Raw genomic sequence first — 16,519 nt, forward strand, 5'->3', positions numbered from 1 at the left:
TCAACAGTGACGTTTTACGTGTCTTTTCAAATCTATAATTGTTTTTTTGTTTCCTTCGCCTCCAATCCACTGCTTCACAGCCCAAATCTCTCATACAAGTCCATACTGTAAGCCTCACGCAACCAAACATATATCACAGTCAACCCCACAATCCACCACCAGCATCTCCAATCTCCAATAGCCGTAGCACCACTAGCAGAACCTCTCACGCCGTCACGCCCAAGATACCCACTCTGGGCATCGACGTACATACATGCACCTTTCAAAGTCATGACTTACAAGCATGTTACCCGCATGTGCTGCATTCAACACATTCACGCAATTTCTTCATCGGCCGGCATTATCTCCTCGCAGGCCCCAGCAAAGCCCGCCGCTTGTACACCGTGTTCCTGGCCGACCGCCTTCCACGCGCCAGGGGATGCCATACTTTTGGTGTATATGCAGGAGGAGGAATCTCTTGCCCACCCGGGCCCACGGAAAACCCTTGCAACGGCAGAGCAGCTTACAGAAGGCGTAGCATCGTAACGTCGGTGTAGAAACGTCAGATTCGCCTCAGCACCGAGTCACGTCTGGAGGGGGGTTTTATTCGATTCACACAAAAAATACACTTCACTTGGCGAAATGGAAATTACTCAGAACAAATATGTGCGCGGTCCAAGAAATTCTCTTCATTGGTAAAAGCATCTTGAACTACTTTGCGTAGATAAAAACGGAAATAAAAATGCACGTTTGCCAGCTGCTGCACCGATCGCATCGCGGCTTTCCATCCCACCTCCCTAGACTAAAAAAGCAAGAAAAAAAACGCCAAGAGTGTCATATTCGCATGACGGTACTCTTCTCATGTAGTCCCCACGTAAGAATAAAAGAAAACGCCATCTGTGCAATGTGCCCCCATTTTTTTGTTATGCCATATGAAATACGCCGCCTATAAAAAGAACAATGGTGTTGATAAAGGACAGGAAAGAAGAATAAAAAGGAGAAGATCCCAGCGCCGTCCGTCATAATCCGCAAGAGCGAAGAAAATAGAGTGGCCAGCCGCTGGTCGGAGCATTCGTGAAAATCGAAAGGAATGTGGACCCAGTATTGGGGTTGAAGGAGAGAAAATAAATTCAAGAGCGAGAGAGAATGGGAGCGGTGTATGGGCCTGCTCATACTCTGATGCTTCGTCGCCGAGTCAAGAAGCCCTGGCGAATCCGTTTTGTCGGTGACAGGGGTGACGATACGTCGCTAGCCGGCGACAGCGTGGCGGCTGAGTAGCTGCTCGCTCTCCTTGGAGCCATGGCTCCTGGGTAGGAGGGCAGAGCTGGCTGTGGTGTCGAGATGCGCGGGGTGCTGGTGTGGTTCTCCTCCTTTTCCTCGCTAAGCTGCTCCATAGGACCCGTCTGTATTGAAAGTGCTTCTCGAGAACGCGAAGCCGAGGGGTTCAGATTGGGCCTGCTACGCTTTCTGACCAGGCTGAGCGTCCTCTTGAACATTGCCGCCGTCTTTCGGAGCTGGGGCTCGGGCTGCTCAGGTTCTTCCGCTTCTGATTTTGATGCAAAGGGGTCCACGTTGAGGAACGAATTTGAGTCTCTGTCAAAGGTAACTGGGGACATGATGCTGCTTGAGCGTGGAGGGTGCTGGAATGCGACTTTGGCCGATGATGTAGACGAGACAGACTCCTTTCGTCTGCTAAACACAGGCTCGGTTGATATCCTTGTAAGCTCGGTAGCAGGGCGATCCGAACACGACGTCTGTGATCTCGACCTTCGAGAAAGCTGGACAATGCAAGGCTTTCCTGAAAAGACAACGGAGACTATCCGGGCAATGTCCTGGCAAGTTGATGGCTGCTCTTGCACCTCTTGTGTGTGCTCGCTATCGGAGCTGTAGTCGCAATCGGAGAAGTCGTCGGCGGAGGAGGAAACGTCCTCTTCTGAAGAGAGGTACAGAAGATGCGGGGCGGCGTGAGTGAGGACAGGTCGGTGTTGTGAAAGCTTCTGAGGCATGGTGGCCAGCAGGCGTGAGGCTCTCAGAGCGCTTCTGGGGGGTAGAGCTGGTGCCTTGGCTAGCATGGTTTCTGACTTTGTGGTGGTTGACGACATGGCGTTGTCGAATTGGGCCATGTCAGTGGTTGTGGTTGTGGTTGCGGTGCTACAAGTCTCTGAGCTTGGTGGGAAGCTTCTTCTTCTATACAATGTTCTCCCGGTGTGGTCCTGCCCCTCTAGAGTATGGCTGTGTGGAATGAGATCGGCTTGGATGTTCGTGTTCGAGCGGTCCACCAAGGACATGTTCTGGTGGGTAGGCGAGCGCTAGGAGTAGACAAGGGCTCGCAGAAGTCGAGACGATATTGAATGTTTCGTGCCCGTCCTCGTTTGTTGGCAGCTTCGCAGGGGTGATGCAAGACCAATATGAAAAAAAAAAAAAAAAAGTAGCTGAGAAAGAAGAGAGAAGATGGAAGGGAGAGACTGCGGTGAGGTGGATGGGAGAATAAGGCGTCAAGAAGGGAAAGGGCGCTGGAGGGAGACTGCAGCGAGGAATGCAATGCTTCTGTTCTCGTCTGGCGCAAAAGAAGCGAAAAGGGAAAATGGAAGACAAGGAGAAGAGAAGAGAAGATTTCCTGATCGAGAAGGGGAAAAAGAGAGATCATGTCTCTGCGCCGGAAGGGGGGACAGCACATAGATAAGTGCACTGCTCGTGTTGTATGCATCGCAGGCATGGCATGTTCCACCGTCTGGCACGAGGGCTGCCGTGCACGCTGCGCAGCCCGCACTGGGTACTTCCAGCGAACGGCGCCCGGGCCACGGCGAGCGGGTCCACTGCGCACCTTGGCGTCTCCTTTTAGTCGAGCGTCGCAGGGGTTCTGAAAAGTGGGGATGGAGGGGCGCGGGACCCACTGGAGAATGATGGCCCAGCGCCGCGTTGTACTGCTTGTATACCGCCCTGGCATGGCTTGTACTGGCACTGGCTCTTCCCGCTGCGCACACATTCATTGCAGTACACTGCGCAAATGTCACTGACGGGCTCCCCTGCCACCGCATCGTTTCACAGGCCTGCCGCAGCCAACGGGCACAGCAGCTTCGTTTTTGCCTGCCAACGGAGCGAGCAGCTGTTTCTGTCCACGGGCGCTCCTCGCCATTTCGCTTTCGTCCAAGCTGTCATATTCTGGGCAAAAATGTGACTGCTGCAGAAGTCGAGCTGGGTTGCGCTTCATCGCATCGCATGCAGCGCCACCTCCAAGTTCCAGCCTGTGGCTAGAGACTCGCACAGCTCAATGCCATGCCTCGCTAAAGCTTCGTCTCTTCGCCAGCCACCACCTGCACGATGCCATCATTCCAACAAGCGCTAGCGTCCATTCTGCTGCATCCAGCGGGCACCTTTAATCGGCGAGCCTTTTTCCAGGCTGCCAGTAGCTCAGGCGAGGAGAGTCACGACATCAGCATATTGCTGCCCTAGGTTGTGGCTAGTCGTGCGCATCAAAATGCCTGCTAGGTAGGTATGCATTTCGGCATGTACTGCAATGCTGATACCTACTGCCTACATAGTATGTACATACATGCTGTATCTCATGGACTCCTCGCAGATCTCAGGCCGTAGTTGTGCTGATCCTTCTCTCCTGGCACCTGAATTACATGCACACTTGTGCCAGGTGGGTAAGGATGCTGGCGGATTGCAAGAGCCCTTGGTTATCACTCACTCTCGAGAAATTGTTAACCCAAACTCCAGCCAGAACGCAGACACACCACAAGGCAATGGGAAACTCTTTTCCCCACAAGTCGCCATCTGACGCACCGCCTGCTTTTCTCCTTGGCTGGCCCGTCCAAGGGAGCCGGGACGCGGTGACTAGAAGCCTAGGCAAGCCACAGCGGAAGCAAACAATCGAAGCACCAGCAGCAAACCCAAGGGACCTGGGGGGGGGCTTCTTAGTAGCATGCCGGGCAGATCGCCAATCTTCATCTGTCACGCGGGATTCTTAAGTGGCTACCTCATACATACCTATCCATCTACTACAGAGTAGTGGCATTGCATCTATGTACCAGATTGGCTGGGCATGTTCCAAAAGCATGTAGCTCGTTATTAAACTGCTTTCCACCCATACTACCTGTAGCAGGTAGTAGTATTGACGTTGCTCGGCAATTCGCGCCTCCGCCGAAGCACGGGGTAGCATCCAGCCGCAGATCGTCTTGGAACAGATGCGGGCATCCGAAACGGTTCATGGGAAGACGCTGATAGCCGTGCTGGGGGCGTAAGAAGATGACGCGAGTTGCCAGCACGACATGCATGCTATGCTGGGTATGCTGGTATAGAACAGCAGCTGTGGGTTTTGCTAAAGAAGAGCTAAGATGGTTGATGGCCCGTCTTTGACGATGAATTGCCGTGGCGGGCGGCAGTCTGCTACGATCCATGACTCGGCACATATCAAGCACTGAGGTAAGGGATGGAGTACATGAAATTGCCCGCAGCAAAAGGTCGAGCACTGCACCCATCACGCGATATCGGCCTCTGCTACAAGTATAATTGAATCAACAACAATTACATGTGGCAATACAACCTGGGAGCACGTTGCTATTTTTTCATCATTTCAGGATATTTCAGGCCGTTCTGTTATTAGAAAGAAGACCCGTCCAGGCAACCGAGTAATATTCAGAAGCACCAGCCAGCACACGTTCCCCAAAGCATTGGCCAGCCATCGTCGCCAACACATGGCTGGCTCAGTGTACAGTATGTATCCCATCTCTTGTTTTTACTTTTTGTTGGAGCAAAAACAAGTCCGAGCGCTTCCCTTCTGCTCCTCTCCGCCCCTTCAACTTCATCTTTTGATTATGTACCTGGTAATTAGTCCCCACGGCTGCACAGTGGCACAATTAAAAAACGCTGCATCCCGCAATGTTAGCAACCTGCCGCACAGACTGCGCCCTCGACGCAAGGCGGAAGGGATACACGGTGATCAAGGCACTTTGGAGTGGGTAATTTAATTTTCCCGTGGCCTTGGATGAGTCCACGTGTTTGCGGGTGTTGTGCGTGTTTGCGTGCATGAGAGAGACGTCGCGGAGTTTTCCGTACGAGATGCGGCTACCCTATCATCAGGGCTGATCGAGAAATAACTAACACATCTTTTTTTTTTCTGGCTTGTACAAGTAATTCTCCTTTCTAGCACGAGGCCATCGTGGCATTAGATGGATTCGTATTACTATCTTCCTGGATATGAGGCAGTCTCCAGGCCAATCCCCTCCATCCACCTCATGCCTGCAGCGCACCATCAGTGTGTACACCACGCCGTCGAATTGAAGCCAAGGGCTAGCATTTCCACCTCCCGCGATCCAATCATACTTGGCCATCCAGCCAGACTCGAGATTCTAGACCCGAGATTGCAGCTCTGCTAGCCGTTTGATTACATCAGAGCATGTGCACGTCTACTCTCTAACTGGCCCTGCGTTTTCCTGTAGCGCCGACCTGCACACCCACTCGTCACTGCTGGCGCTTCTCAGTTAGCCATCGCGCCGTCCAACCATCTGCGAATCACGGCACTGCAATGATGCAGGAGATGCACATGCAAAAATCCCCTCGCCCCATCTTCCCTGTTTCTCCCTCCCTGCCTGCAAGCTGCCGACTGTCTATCTGTATTTGAATATATACGGAGTACATTTTACGCTGCTAGAATCTTGTAGGCCAACATGCTGGCAACTACGTGTATTCTGTGGCTCACCTCAGCTCCAAGTTAAAAAAAAAAAAAAAAAAAAAGTCTCTGCTGACCGTACGACAGAAGGTATCACCCCGTCGCTTGTACAAACCCGAGATCGCCTCTACCAAACCCCTGATTTACAGCATCCGAGTCGCACCAGATTCCACGGCTGTAGATGCCTCCGTGCGCAAGGTTAGGCAAATTGCCACGCAGCGTGTACGCATTGCGCGGGATGGATTCGAAACTTGAAATCCATCTATACTAGACCTAGTGGAAGGCAAGTGAGGGAGCCAGCGAAGGAGATGGGCCAGGCTAAGACAAAGACAAATACTACCAGGAAGATACGCCAATTTTTTTTCTTCTTAAATCCATCTTTCAGCTCTTACTGCTGCCCATTTACTTGATACCCCCTCTTTGCAGGATCGCAGCCTTGGGAGCTTGCCCTTTCACAGGACCTCGTATCTGCCACAATGCATGTCTCAAACAAGACGCCACCAAAAACGACGACTTGGCGATAAGCAGCCTGATCAGTGGCACACACACACAAGCACACAAGGCTGGAACCTGCTACAGTAGTGCCGCAGAAAATGGCCATCTGACAGCTACCACTCGCGACGCGCAGCGCTTCAAATCTGGATGTCAACTCTCCCGCATCTCGATTGTTCCCTTGCTGTTTAGCCCCGGAGGCCTGAGTTCCCGAGCTTGGACGAGTATATACACATGTATCTGGACAGTAAAGCTGTACTGTATGCAGCCTTTTTGCAGAGTGCCTGAATCTCAGCAGCCGTTGATTACGAGTCGTCCAGTGGCCGTGCTCCAGTCTCTGGAACAAGGCACGACTCCGTACAGATCCTCCCTTTCGCCTATCGCACATCAAATCCCATCTTGCGTATGTACATACGTACAATAGGTATTTGCCACCTTGATGCCTATCACAGGCACCGAAATAGCAACACCGTTAGACATGACAGATCTCATCACCACTTTTAGATGCGATGGTTGCCTACAGGTAAGAGGTACAAACGGTACCTGAGAGTACGCACCAGCTGGAAGAAAGCCCCATAGATGGCGTCATGACGGGGCTGACACCTTCTTTTGACGCCAACCTACCTTGCATGCGCCACACCTTCTTACCATCAAACCTTCTTTTTTGGCGGGGGCCCGTGCCACGGGGACAGCTTACCAGCCACAGCTCCAACGGGGCGGGCTTCGCTATGCCTCAACCAGCTTAGTCGCATCTGCTTTCTTTGGGAGCGATAATCCATACGAACAATTCAGAAATAGAAACGACGCGGCGTCGAGCCACAGCGGCTGTGCAGCTCCAGCCAAAGATTCCACAGTTGAGAAAACTCCGATAATAACGGAGAATTAAGCAATATTCCTAATGAAGAGAGAGAAAAAAAAAAAAGATCAAGTCTCTCTTGTTTGGGCGCTTTCGTATAGTAAGATCCATCCCAAGTCCAAAGTGCGTAGTGAGAAGAAAAAAAAAAATTCAGACCCGTCATTTTCTTACCCATGTGTGCAGCCTTGGACCCCCCCTCCCGTTTCAACATCAGCCTCGAGCGTTTCAATCAACGGACGGCTCGCTGCCCCCCTCCCTTCTCTCTCTGCAAGGAACCCAGCCGTGCCCCTGGCTGACGGAAAAACGTTTTGTTTGACGATTGTTTCTTAATGGTAATTTTCTTTGTCACCCAGCTAAACGCCAAGGCGAAACAAAACCTGATACACGGCGCGGTGGACTATCCCACGTGGACGCAATTATTCAATTACTTTTTATCTTTTGCGCAATGATATATGTTTCAGATAGACAGAGATTTTCTTTGAAGAGATGTTTAGTTCGCATGCCTTTTCGTCTGTTTGTACAAGTAAGTCGTGCATATGTCATGGAAGGCATCCCGTGGTTTAACACATACCACTACATGTTCCTGTCCATTACTACTTCATCTTTTCTTTTCATCCCCCCAAAAAGATGAAATCCTTTTTTTTATACATATTCTATCAAAATTCTCAGCATCAATATGCTATATAGAGATAGGGAGGCAAGCAAGCTTCATTCGGAAGCTTCCTTAGGCGCTGACTACTTGCTGGGGCATACCCACCTCTCCCCATCTCAAACACCCACCTGAGCTGGTTTCATCCTCCGTCAAATAGATTAGGAAAAAAAAAAAGATCGGAAGAAATTGATCAAGCAATAGGCAGAAAGAGACGTCGCGCCCAATGTCCATACAGTATTCACAGTATCGCAGCCCTGAAAAGAGACTTCCACATAGTGTAGGTGCGGAAAAATAAAAAAAACGCCATCTTCCCGAGCTGCGCCCAGAAAAAGAAGTCCCTTCCAAACTCAAAAAAGGATTTCGACTAAGCCTCTTCTTTATCATCTGCTCTAAATCGGGAAAATACCTAAATTTTGTACTCCACTAGTTGGCTCAAGAGAGTAAAAAGGCCAAAGGTTGTCATACTCGTACCGCATAGTTGGCTGGGCTGAGAATGACTAACACCACATGGCGCTGCCATAAGCTTATCGTCACGCCTCACACCCGAAGGAGTCATAATGCATACAAGCTACAAATAGAATGCATCCTGTGATAAGGTTAAGCCGATTACCTTAATGCAGATCAAACTGTTTGCTACTATAATAAGCGCGGCTGACGGATCTTCCGTAAGGTCAGACAAAGCTGGCAATATACCGCAGAGAAAAGAAAGCCAAAAAAGAGGCAAACAAAGCTGAACCAAAGAACTTGTATAGAACTTTATCGCCAACGCCGACGAAGATTATGAACCGACTGATGATGTACCCCTAGTATAGTCCCAGATCCTTCAGTTGTGTGTTTTCTATATTACAATGAATACTAAAAATTAGAAATTGGAGATGAAGAGAGAAATAGAAAATAGAGAAATCAAGGCATAAAGCACAAGTTGCTACCATCAATCATCATGCCTAGTATATGCCTCATGACCAAAGCCCCATGACACCGAAGCGGGCAAATTGCCTCAAGGAAGAAAAGAAGAAAGAAAAAAAGAAAAGAAAGGGATACAAAAAAAAAAATCAGGGCCAAAGCGATGGTGGCGGCCGCAGACCATCTCCACCGCTGCTTGAGGGTCGCCAAGAGTCCGATGCAGCAGATCCCCTGCGCCCAAACTCGTCTGCCATGCCGGGGGGTGGAGGCAGAGGCAAGAATAGGCCGCTGCCGTCTCCGACCATGATACTGCGTCGAACCTCGCCTCGGTTCCAACCCTCTCCGGTGACATCTGCTGCCAGGCCGTAGCTGCTGACGGGTCGTCGCAGCGCCGGGCCTACGGCGGTTAATGCGTCAACTTTGCTAAAGTTCCATTTACCAAATTCGTCGGTCTTGGTGTACACTTCGAGGGTGGTGACTGGGGGTGGAGCAGCAGGCCGCAGGTGCGCCGCAAATGGGTTGTTGGAGCTGAATCGATGCGCTGCTGGCGCACCAGGCATGAGCTGCCGGGGAGACGGGGACTTGGGAGAAGTAGGAGAGGCAGGCGAGGTGCCGTATGGGTTGTAGGTAGGAGAGGCTGGCAGTCCTGGATACGCCATGCGAGAGCTGTGAGTCGAGTTATGAGATGGGGTTCGCATGTGTGCTCCCGCGAAGCCAACGTTGGGAGGAGGCAGCCCCTGAAGCTGCTCGGGGAACGACTCATCATGAACAAAAAGCCTGCGCAGCTTAGGCATAGACCCCGCAAGGACGGATGAGGCAAGGTAAGTGTACCAGCTAGCCTTCATGCTGGCATACACCTCCTTATCTGACTCGGTAGAAATCTCATAGCGTAGGACTTCGAGGCTCTGAGATGCGAGTAATCCGATGCCTGCGTTCTGTGGGAATGCTTCAATCACCTTGGCCTGCATGGCTAGAGTCTTTAGACTCGGCGCCATCGTCAAGATCTCTTGAAGTCTTTGTGGATGGACGCCAGTATCAATTAGCGTCAGGACCTTGAGTCCGCGCTGTGTCTCTGGCCAAGCAAGATACTCGATCAGGCCGGCAGCTGTCACTCGAGGCGTTGCTTCCATTACGAATTCCTCCAATGAGGGCATGATAGGCCCCGTTCCAGCTGTCAGCACTTCATCAGAAATGCTTTCCGTGTTTGTCATTTTCAGAGCCCGAAGGTTGTGCAACGAGCTCAACACCGCTCTCATAGTCATGGTGTCGACGCTGATGCCATTCAGCTCCAGGACCTCAAGCCGAGGCCACACCTGGCCCGAAGACAGCGCGGCCAAGCTCCGCTCCGAGCCCGCGTTGTATGTCATCTTTCGGATATTGGGACATCTGGCTTGGACTTCAAACCGCAGCGTCGAGCTGCTCGACTCATCCGAGAACATGCCCTCTGGCAGATCGACATACTTGAGACTGGGAAGAACGGCAATGGTCTGAGCCAACTCGACCTGGCAGTACTCGCGTATCTGGTAAGGCGTCTTCAAAAACTCAACCCTCTTGCCAAGGCGGGTTGGGTCTTCGCGAACAGTGCGACGGAACAATCTGAGTCTCGCTTGAGCTGGGTCCTCGGGAATGGCGTTTCGGTCAAATCTGGTCTGCTTCCGCCTCTCAGCAAGCCAGGCTTCGAGCTTGCAGTAATGGACCTGGTCGATCCGAACGCTGTGGTACCTAGAGGGAGAATCAGTTAGGAAACATGCATGCATGGTCTCAGGGCAAAGTTTCAAGCAGCAACTCACAATGACTTGATGGCAGCTTCATGCCAGGCTCGATTTACCTGCGAACAGTGGGCCAGGTCGCGCAGGTCACACAACATGCATCCGTCATCGTTTCCGCTCTCCTCACACGCATCATAGGTCTCATCGCGGGAATGAAGGCAGACGAAGCCGAATATCCGCTCGAGAACCGTGGCTGGAAGTACAGCGACGAGTTGACTCGACCTCACACTTGGAGGAAAGAATGGCTGCCGGCTGGTACTATTAGGGCGGCGCAACTCAGCTGGGCTCGCGAGCTGCAGCTTCTTCTTGTCCTTCCGCCGAAAAAGAAACCTCATGTTGATGATGAGTTGACTGTTCCAAACCGCAAGCGCAATTTAATCCAAGACGAAGCCAAACTGAAGCGGTAAAGGTATAATGTGCGGAAACGCAAATGCAAGAAAAAGAAGAAGCTGGCAAACGTGGTAGACGCGTAGCGAATGACTGGTGAAGAAATGAGAAACAAAGAAACAAGAGACAGAAAGAGAAAAGAAGATAAGCAAAGAGCTGACGACAAAATGAAGGAAGCGTGTCTAAGAAAGCGATGCTCTGGACCAATGCTGATGATTCGAGCTTGTTTTGCACATCCCTTGCAGCTTTGTGCCCCACGAACAATCAACGAGGCTGAAATCGGGGTCCCCTGGTTCGAAGGTTGCGGGTGTCTCTCGCAAGCAATGCACAAGAAAAAAAAAGAAAGACAGAAAAGGGATCGAGGCTTCGGGTAACAAAAAAAGATTGACAACGGTATGCTGAGCCTTTATGGCTGTAACCCAGCTTCTGGAGTTGATGCTGGGACTGGGTGCTTTGGCAAGGAGAAAAGGCAGCCAAGAAACAAAAAGTTGGGTAGCGAAGGCGAGGACAGGAGGATTCAAATGCCAATTGGCAAGTCTGTGTTTGCTTCTGCACGCCACAGCGGCAATGGATAGGCTCGAGGGGTCCCCTCCAGGTCCAGGGGCCAGAGAAACAGCAGACAGCGCTGACAAGCCTCTGGAGGGGGCAGCCTGGCGGACGCGGTTTTAGCGGTGCGGTGCCCTGGGCCAGTGCCTATTAGCGCCTGGCTGCCAACTGGCGCGAGTTCCACCACGGATTCCAGCGGCCGTGAAATTATGCGGGGAAGAGACGGGCTCTCAGTGGCCAGGCTGTGCCGCTGCCTTCGTGTCTTGCCTTGCTCCTTGGCCATGGCAATTTCACCGCCCTACCCTGTTGCATGTTTTTTTTTGGCCTGCTGCGAGTGTGAAACGGCCCAGCTCTATTAGTCAATGTCCTAGAATTGCATGTGAAGTTACGAGAAGCTATCCTTGCATTTGCAGCTGAGCAAGCATACTTTAATACTACTAATATCTGCTTTGTGCTCTGTGTCTCGTAGTAAATATGCATAAATAATCTTACGGAACACGACCGATTGCCGCCATCTCGTGTCAACATAGCGTCGACATAGCATCCACCTGTGATTATCCATCTCCAAGTATCCATTCATTATTGCGCCAGATTTCAGCCAACTAGAGTATATTGAGACACGTACTTGCGTAAACATAGATAAACATCCATATCTAATTGCATAGAGAACTCTCAGACACCGAAACAACGTCATTATTAACACTTGTCCCATACCGCCCATCTATCTAACTCGTCTCCTGGTTCAGGAGCATGCCAGGTGAATCAAGTATACATACAAGTATAAATACAGCATAAAGGCAGAATATGATTAAAAAAACGAGGCCAGGTTGGCATGACTTTCCTGGCCCTTGACACTGCCGTTCCATGTGCAGCTCGGCCTACCGGGGACGTTGTCTCATAACAGTAACTGCCTACCCTGTCCTACGCCTCCAATTTTCCCCAGATTAATCCATATACCCGTCATCAACCGCCCGTCATTATGGTTGTAGAAGACATGTCATCATCGCAAAGGGCGATTCGTATTAGTTCATTTGCTAGAAATGCCCTCATGTCCAAAATAGAGATTAAAAGTTGTAATTGCCCCTTGCAGTAGCAAGTGCTTCAGATTCATAAAAAAATTGTAATGCTCGTCACCGTTACAGTGCTTGAGCCGTTTGGCCATCGAATTCTCATGAGCGAGCTGTGTTCGCGCTCTTTTAAGACATCTCGATGGCATCGTACGTGGCCAATTTAAGCCTTGCGGGACCTAGCAGTGGCACCGTTGGTCTTGGCACCAGTGGTAGTGCCATTGGTCTTGCCGTTGGAGTAGGTAGCCATGTGGACAGGGTCGGGAAGAGGAGCCTGGCTCATGCGTCGCAGAGACTTGCGAGTAGTAGTCTTGCCGTCCTTCTTGTAGGTGGCGAAGTAGAAGGAGATGAAGAGGACCAGGTATGAGCTGAGGATACCAATGCCAGCAAAGGCAGCAAACTCCTCACCGGCGCACTTGCCAGCGTTGGGCATGTAAGGGAAGTAGGTCGAGGTGAAGTAGGTGTAGGAAGCGAAGTAGACGAAACCTATTTGTCAAATACCAATTAGTCAATGGTCAAGAGGGCGAGAGAAATAGGAACCAGGAAAAACACAATGGGGATTTATATCACTTACCCAGGTCAATGATGAATTGGATGATCTGGAGACGAGTAACCCACTCCTTCCACCAGATCTTGATGCCACGAGCGCTCTGGAAGTAGTACCAGTACATGACAACGTGCACAGTCAGGTTAAGGACAATAGGAACCCAAGAGACGGAGGTCAAGCCAATCAGCTGGGTGTAGCAAAGAAGAGCGGTGGCACCGTGGTGGTAGCAGTGGAGGAAGGTCAAAGGCTTCTTCTTGAGGAACAGGAAGACGGTGTCGAGCAGCTCAAGGTACTTGGTCAGGTAGTTGAGCTAAACATGATTCATGGTTAGCTATACCGCCACGTTTCGCGTTTGGGCGGAAATCACCTACGTAGTAGAGGACAACCAGAGGCTGAGTCCAGCCGCCATCGTGGTTGCAGATGGCAAAGAAGATACCCTTACGGACAACGGTAGGCAGAAGCTGCTCAATGAAGAGAGCCAGGAGGAAGCCGCTAATAGCGGTCAGGTAGAAGTTGTGGATGAGGAAGAGCGCCTTGAGCTTGAAAGGCTCGCGGTTGCGCATCAGCTCTCGGCCGCCAAAGATGATGAAGTAGTAGATGACGATGAAGATGGACGTCGACTTCAGGGTGGACATGGGAGTCTCGAAAGGCACGAACTCGAAGTCATTGGCCGAGTAGCCAACAACGGCCGTGAAGAGCTTGTCAAAGATGGGCCATAGGTGGATGCCGAAGGGGCGGTCGAGCGTAGGGAGCGGCAGCTGCTCGTAAAACGTAGCGGGAGCCGACATGATGGGCAAAGGGTATTTCGGAACAAGTCTCAGACGGGACGATCCAAGCACCAGATTCCTGCGATTCAATTGAAGAAGAAGACAGAAAGGTCCGTTGCTCTCCGACGCGACAAAAAGCGAAACGACTTCCCAAAAAAACAATTAAAAAAAGGGGATTGCAATTGCAATTGCAGTCCGTAGATTTAATCGAGGCAAAAAAAAATTGCACACCGAAGGAATGACGAGAAAAAGACGAGGGAAAAGGATCAGACTCGACGAAGCCAACCAAACACCGAGACGAAGACAATGGCAACTCTCTTGCGGGGGGATGGAGGAGAAGGAGGGAGAAGGGGAAAAAAAGGTACGAGGGCGGAAGAAATAGTAGTTGGTAATACTTAGCACGGGAGCGTCGCCAGTATGAAGTACGCGCGCCTCGACACTAGCCTCATCCCCTATTCCGAGTGGAAATTTTGGCTGGCTGCAGGTGTAATCTGGCCTCTGCGCATGTGATTGGGCACTATGCGCTCAAGTGGGTGACAAAAAAAAAGGGAGTGAGAGGATTTTGAACCCACAAGTCAGAATTATGCACATACAACATCAAGAGCCAATAGGTGTAAAAGATGTACATCTAATTTTTTTTGTACGCGCGTATTTATCTGCAGTCCGTAATATTCTGTCTTCCACCGTAACTGTTCTGGCAGCCGCACGTGACTTCGGCCCGGCAGGGACTCAGCTGTTAATTTCGGCGCTGCGCGGACGCCGGAAGCGAATGCGATGGGATTGTTGATGCAAAGCAAAGTGAGACAAGAGCATTGAACGCCAGGAACATAAGGCGAGCATAGGCACGATCAGTACTAGTACTACTTATTGCCGATGTGACGGAGTGAGGTCAATTCATGCAAGAGCGGCAGCTGAAAAGTCCATCGGGGTGGGAGCTGAAACGCCCAGAATTGGTGCTGGCCTCGTGCTCACTTTAACCAAGAGCTTTCAAATGCCTTGAAAAAAAAGTTCATCAGGCTGCAAACTGATCACCAATTCGAGCGTTACGTGTGCCATGGCTAGCGATACTATGAATTGGCATGCATCATCGCAATGAATTGAAGGGCCTCGGAGGGTCCGATACGACGAAAGCAAATGCAAGAACCGCCGCAATTGGCAAGACGGCGATCCCGACGCTCTCCGTGGCTGGCATGGCCTTATGCCTGAGCCGAGGATTTCTTGCCATGGATGCAAATTCTCCTCGGCTGCCAACTAGGTAGGTCAGTACTTGTAATAGGCAACACCACCCAGCTTGATGTGGCCAGTGGGCAGCATATCAACAACGCTTTGGAGCGTTATCAATCAGCGCAAAGCTGCGACGGAGATGCTGCTTCCATCTGATAGCCTACCTACTAGCCTACCACTCGGCATCAGGAGCTCACAATGCGTCTCTCGTCGAATAGAATTTGATCTATTGAAAGCACACACCATTCCAGCAATTCAGACCGTACGCACCCGCACAGTCGGCACTGTAAAATTTCACGCCAGACCACACCAAAGCGCAGCCCCGCCATAAATCCAATTCGTACTGTCCTTTCCCGCCTTTGCCCGGGGAATCAGGCAATCCCCACCGCTTAGTCATCCCTGCCGCCCTCAGTCGATAAACACCTCTGCCAATCTAGACCAAGCCCAAAACGCTCCAAACACCAAAAACAATCTCTCTCCTCTCTCTTCGCCAAAAGGCTCTCTCTCAATCTTCTTCCTTCAGCCATGCAGTCCGCCGCCCTGTTCCGCGCCGCCACCCGTGGCTCCTCCATGGTCCGCGCCGCCGCTCGTCCCGCGCCCTTCGCCGTCCGCTCGGCTGTCGTCGCTGCTCGCCCTTTCAGCATCTCTGCCTCCCGAAAGGCCGAGCACGCTGAGGAGACCTTTGAGGAGTTCACTGCCAGGTGAGGCTCACCATATACGCCCTTGATTTTCCATTTTATGCATCGACGGCACGGGGGTTGGGGCGCAATGCGCCGCGGGCGAGAGATATACAACCCAAGAGGAGGGAAAAAAATAAAGTGGGCGGCACGATGGGACATGACAGCTTTTTTTGCCGTCTTTTGGGGAGGAAAAGCGACCCAATCAACGACGCCTTACGTCCTGCTGCGCTGCGCTATGCATACCGACTGAACCTGTCCAGTGGCTGACGAATTTATCAACAAAATCACAGATTCGAGAAGGAGTTTGATGCTGTGCAGGACGTCTTCGAGCTCCAGGTAAAAAACGCCCTCCACAAGCTCCAGCTAAAGTATCGTATGATTTGCTAAGTCATCTTTTAGCGTAACCTCAACAACGCCTTCGCCTACGATCTCGTCCCTTCACCCTCCGTCGTTGCTGCTGCCCTCAAGGCTGCCCGAAGAGTCAACGACTTCGCTACCGCTGTCCGCATCTTCGAAGGTAATGACCTATCCTCACCTTTCTTTCGTCGTGTCGAATTGAGGAGTCATCGATGTCTCCACCTTTGATATACCCCTTGTATCCTCATGCATATATGTACATGAAAGAGCTTATCAAACATGCATATACACTCCTGTGTCCCTTCTCTCTTTTACTTTACCTTCTTTCTTTACTTCTTTCTTTCTTTCTTTTTTTGCCTCTTCTTACGAAAGGAAAAATTACGTCATTTTATCAAAAGCTTGCATGCTGACGCAAAATTTAAAATACAGGCATCAAGGCCAAGGTCGAGAACAAGAACCAGTACCAGCAGTACCTGGACGAGCTCAAGCCCCTGCGAGAGGAGCTTGGCGTCGAGCTGAAGGAGGACCTTTACCCCGAGGAGAAATAAATTTCTTGCTTTCCGTTGAGGATTAAGAGAAAGAAAAGAAAATCTGTTCAGAGTATTGTACATGGTATTAT

General features: G+C 51.0%; 4 protein-coding genes across 4 annotated transcripts; 1 reads left to right on the plus strand and 3 right to left on the minus strand.

The window, feature by feature from the left end:
* Positions 1-506: 506 nt before the first annotated feature.
* Positions 507-2,629, minus strand: TrAFT101_008822 (uncharacterized protein). Its single transcript, XM_024899761.2, has one exon. It carries the CDS (start codon positions 2,265-2,267, stop codon positions 1,149-1,151), a length of 1,119 nt encoding a protein of 372 aa, XP_024761756.2. The 5' UTR covers positions 2,268-2,629; the 3' UTR covers positions 507-1,148.
* Positions 2,630-8,184: 5,555 nt separating this feature from the next.
* Positions 8,185-11,178, minus strand: TrAFT101_008823 (uncharacterized protein). Its single transcript, XM_024909670.2, has 2 exons — positions 10,347-11,178; positions 8,185-10,278 (listed from the first exon to the last, which is right to left on the minus strand). The coding sequence occupies exons 1-2, from the start codon at positions 10,658-10,660 to the stop codon at positions 8,706-8,708; spliced, it is 1,887 nt and encodes a 628-aa protein (XP_024761755.1). The 5' UTR covers positions 10,661-11,178; the 3' UTR covers positions 8,185-8,705.
* Positions 11,179-11,843: 665 nt separating this feature from the next.
* TrAFT101_008824 (uncharacterized protein) lies at positions 11,844-14,478 on the minus strand. The gene is made up of 3 exons (XM_024899796.2): positions 13,244-14,478; positions 12,900-13,182; positions 11,844-12,811 (listed from the first exon to the last, which is right to left on the minus strand). Exons 1-3 carry the CDS (start codon positions 13,658-13,660, stop codon positions 12,489-12,491), a joined length of 1,023 nt encoding a protein of 340 aa, XP_024761754.1. The 5' UTR covers positions 13,661-14,478; the 3' UTR covers positions 11,844-12,488.
* Positions 14,479-15,388: 910 nt separating this feature from the next.
* COX6 (Cytochrome c oxidase subunit 6) lies at positions 15,389-16,448 on the plus strand (the record flags this gene model as incomplete). The annotated part of the gene is made up of 4 exons (XM_024901827.2): positions 15,389-15,564; positions 15,834-15,879; positions 15,943-16,060; positions 16,330-16,448. 4 exons carry the CDS (start codon positions 15,389-15,391, stop codon positions 16,446-16,448), a joined length of 459 nt encoding a protein of 152 aa, XP_024761753.1.
* Positions 16,449-16,519: the final 71 nt, after the last annotated feature.

This window comes from Trichoderma asperellum, chromosome 5 (genome assembly GCF_020647865.1).
Source record: "Trichoderma asperellum chromosome 5, complete sequence".
NCBI classification, from domain to species: domain Eukaryota; kingdom Fungi; phylum Ascomycota; class Sordariomycetes; order Hypocreales; family Hypocreaceae; genus Trichoderma; species Trichoderma asperellum.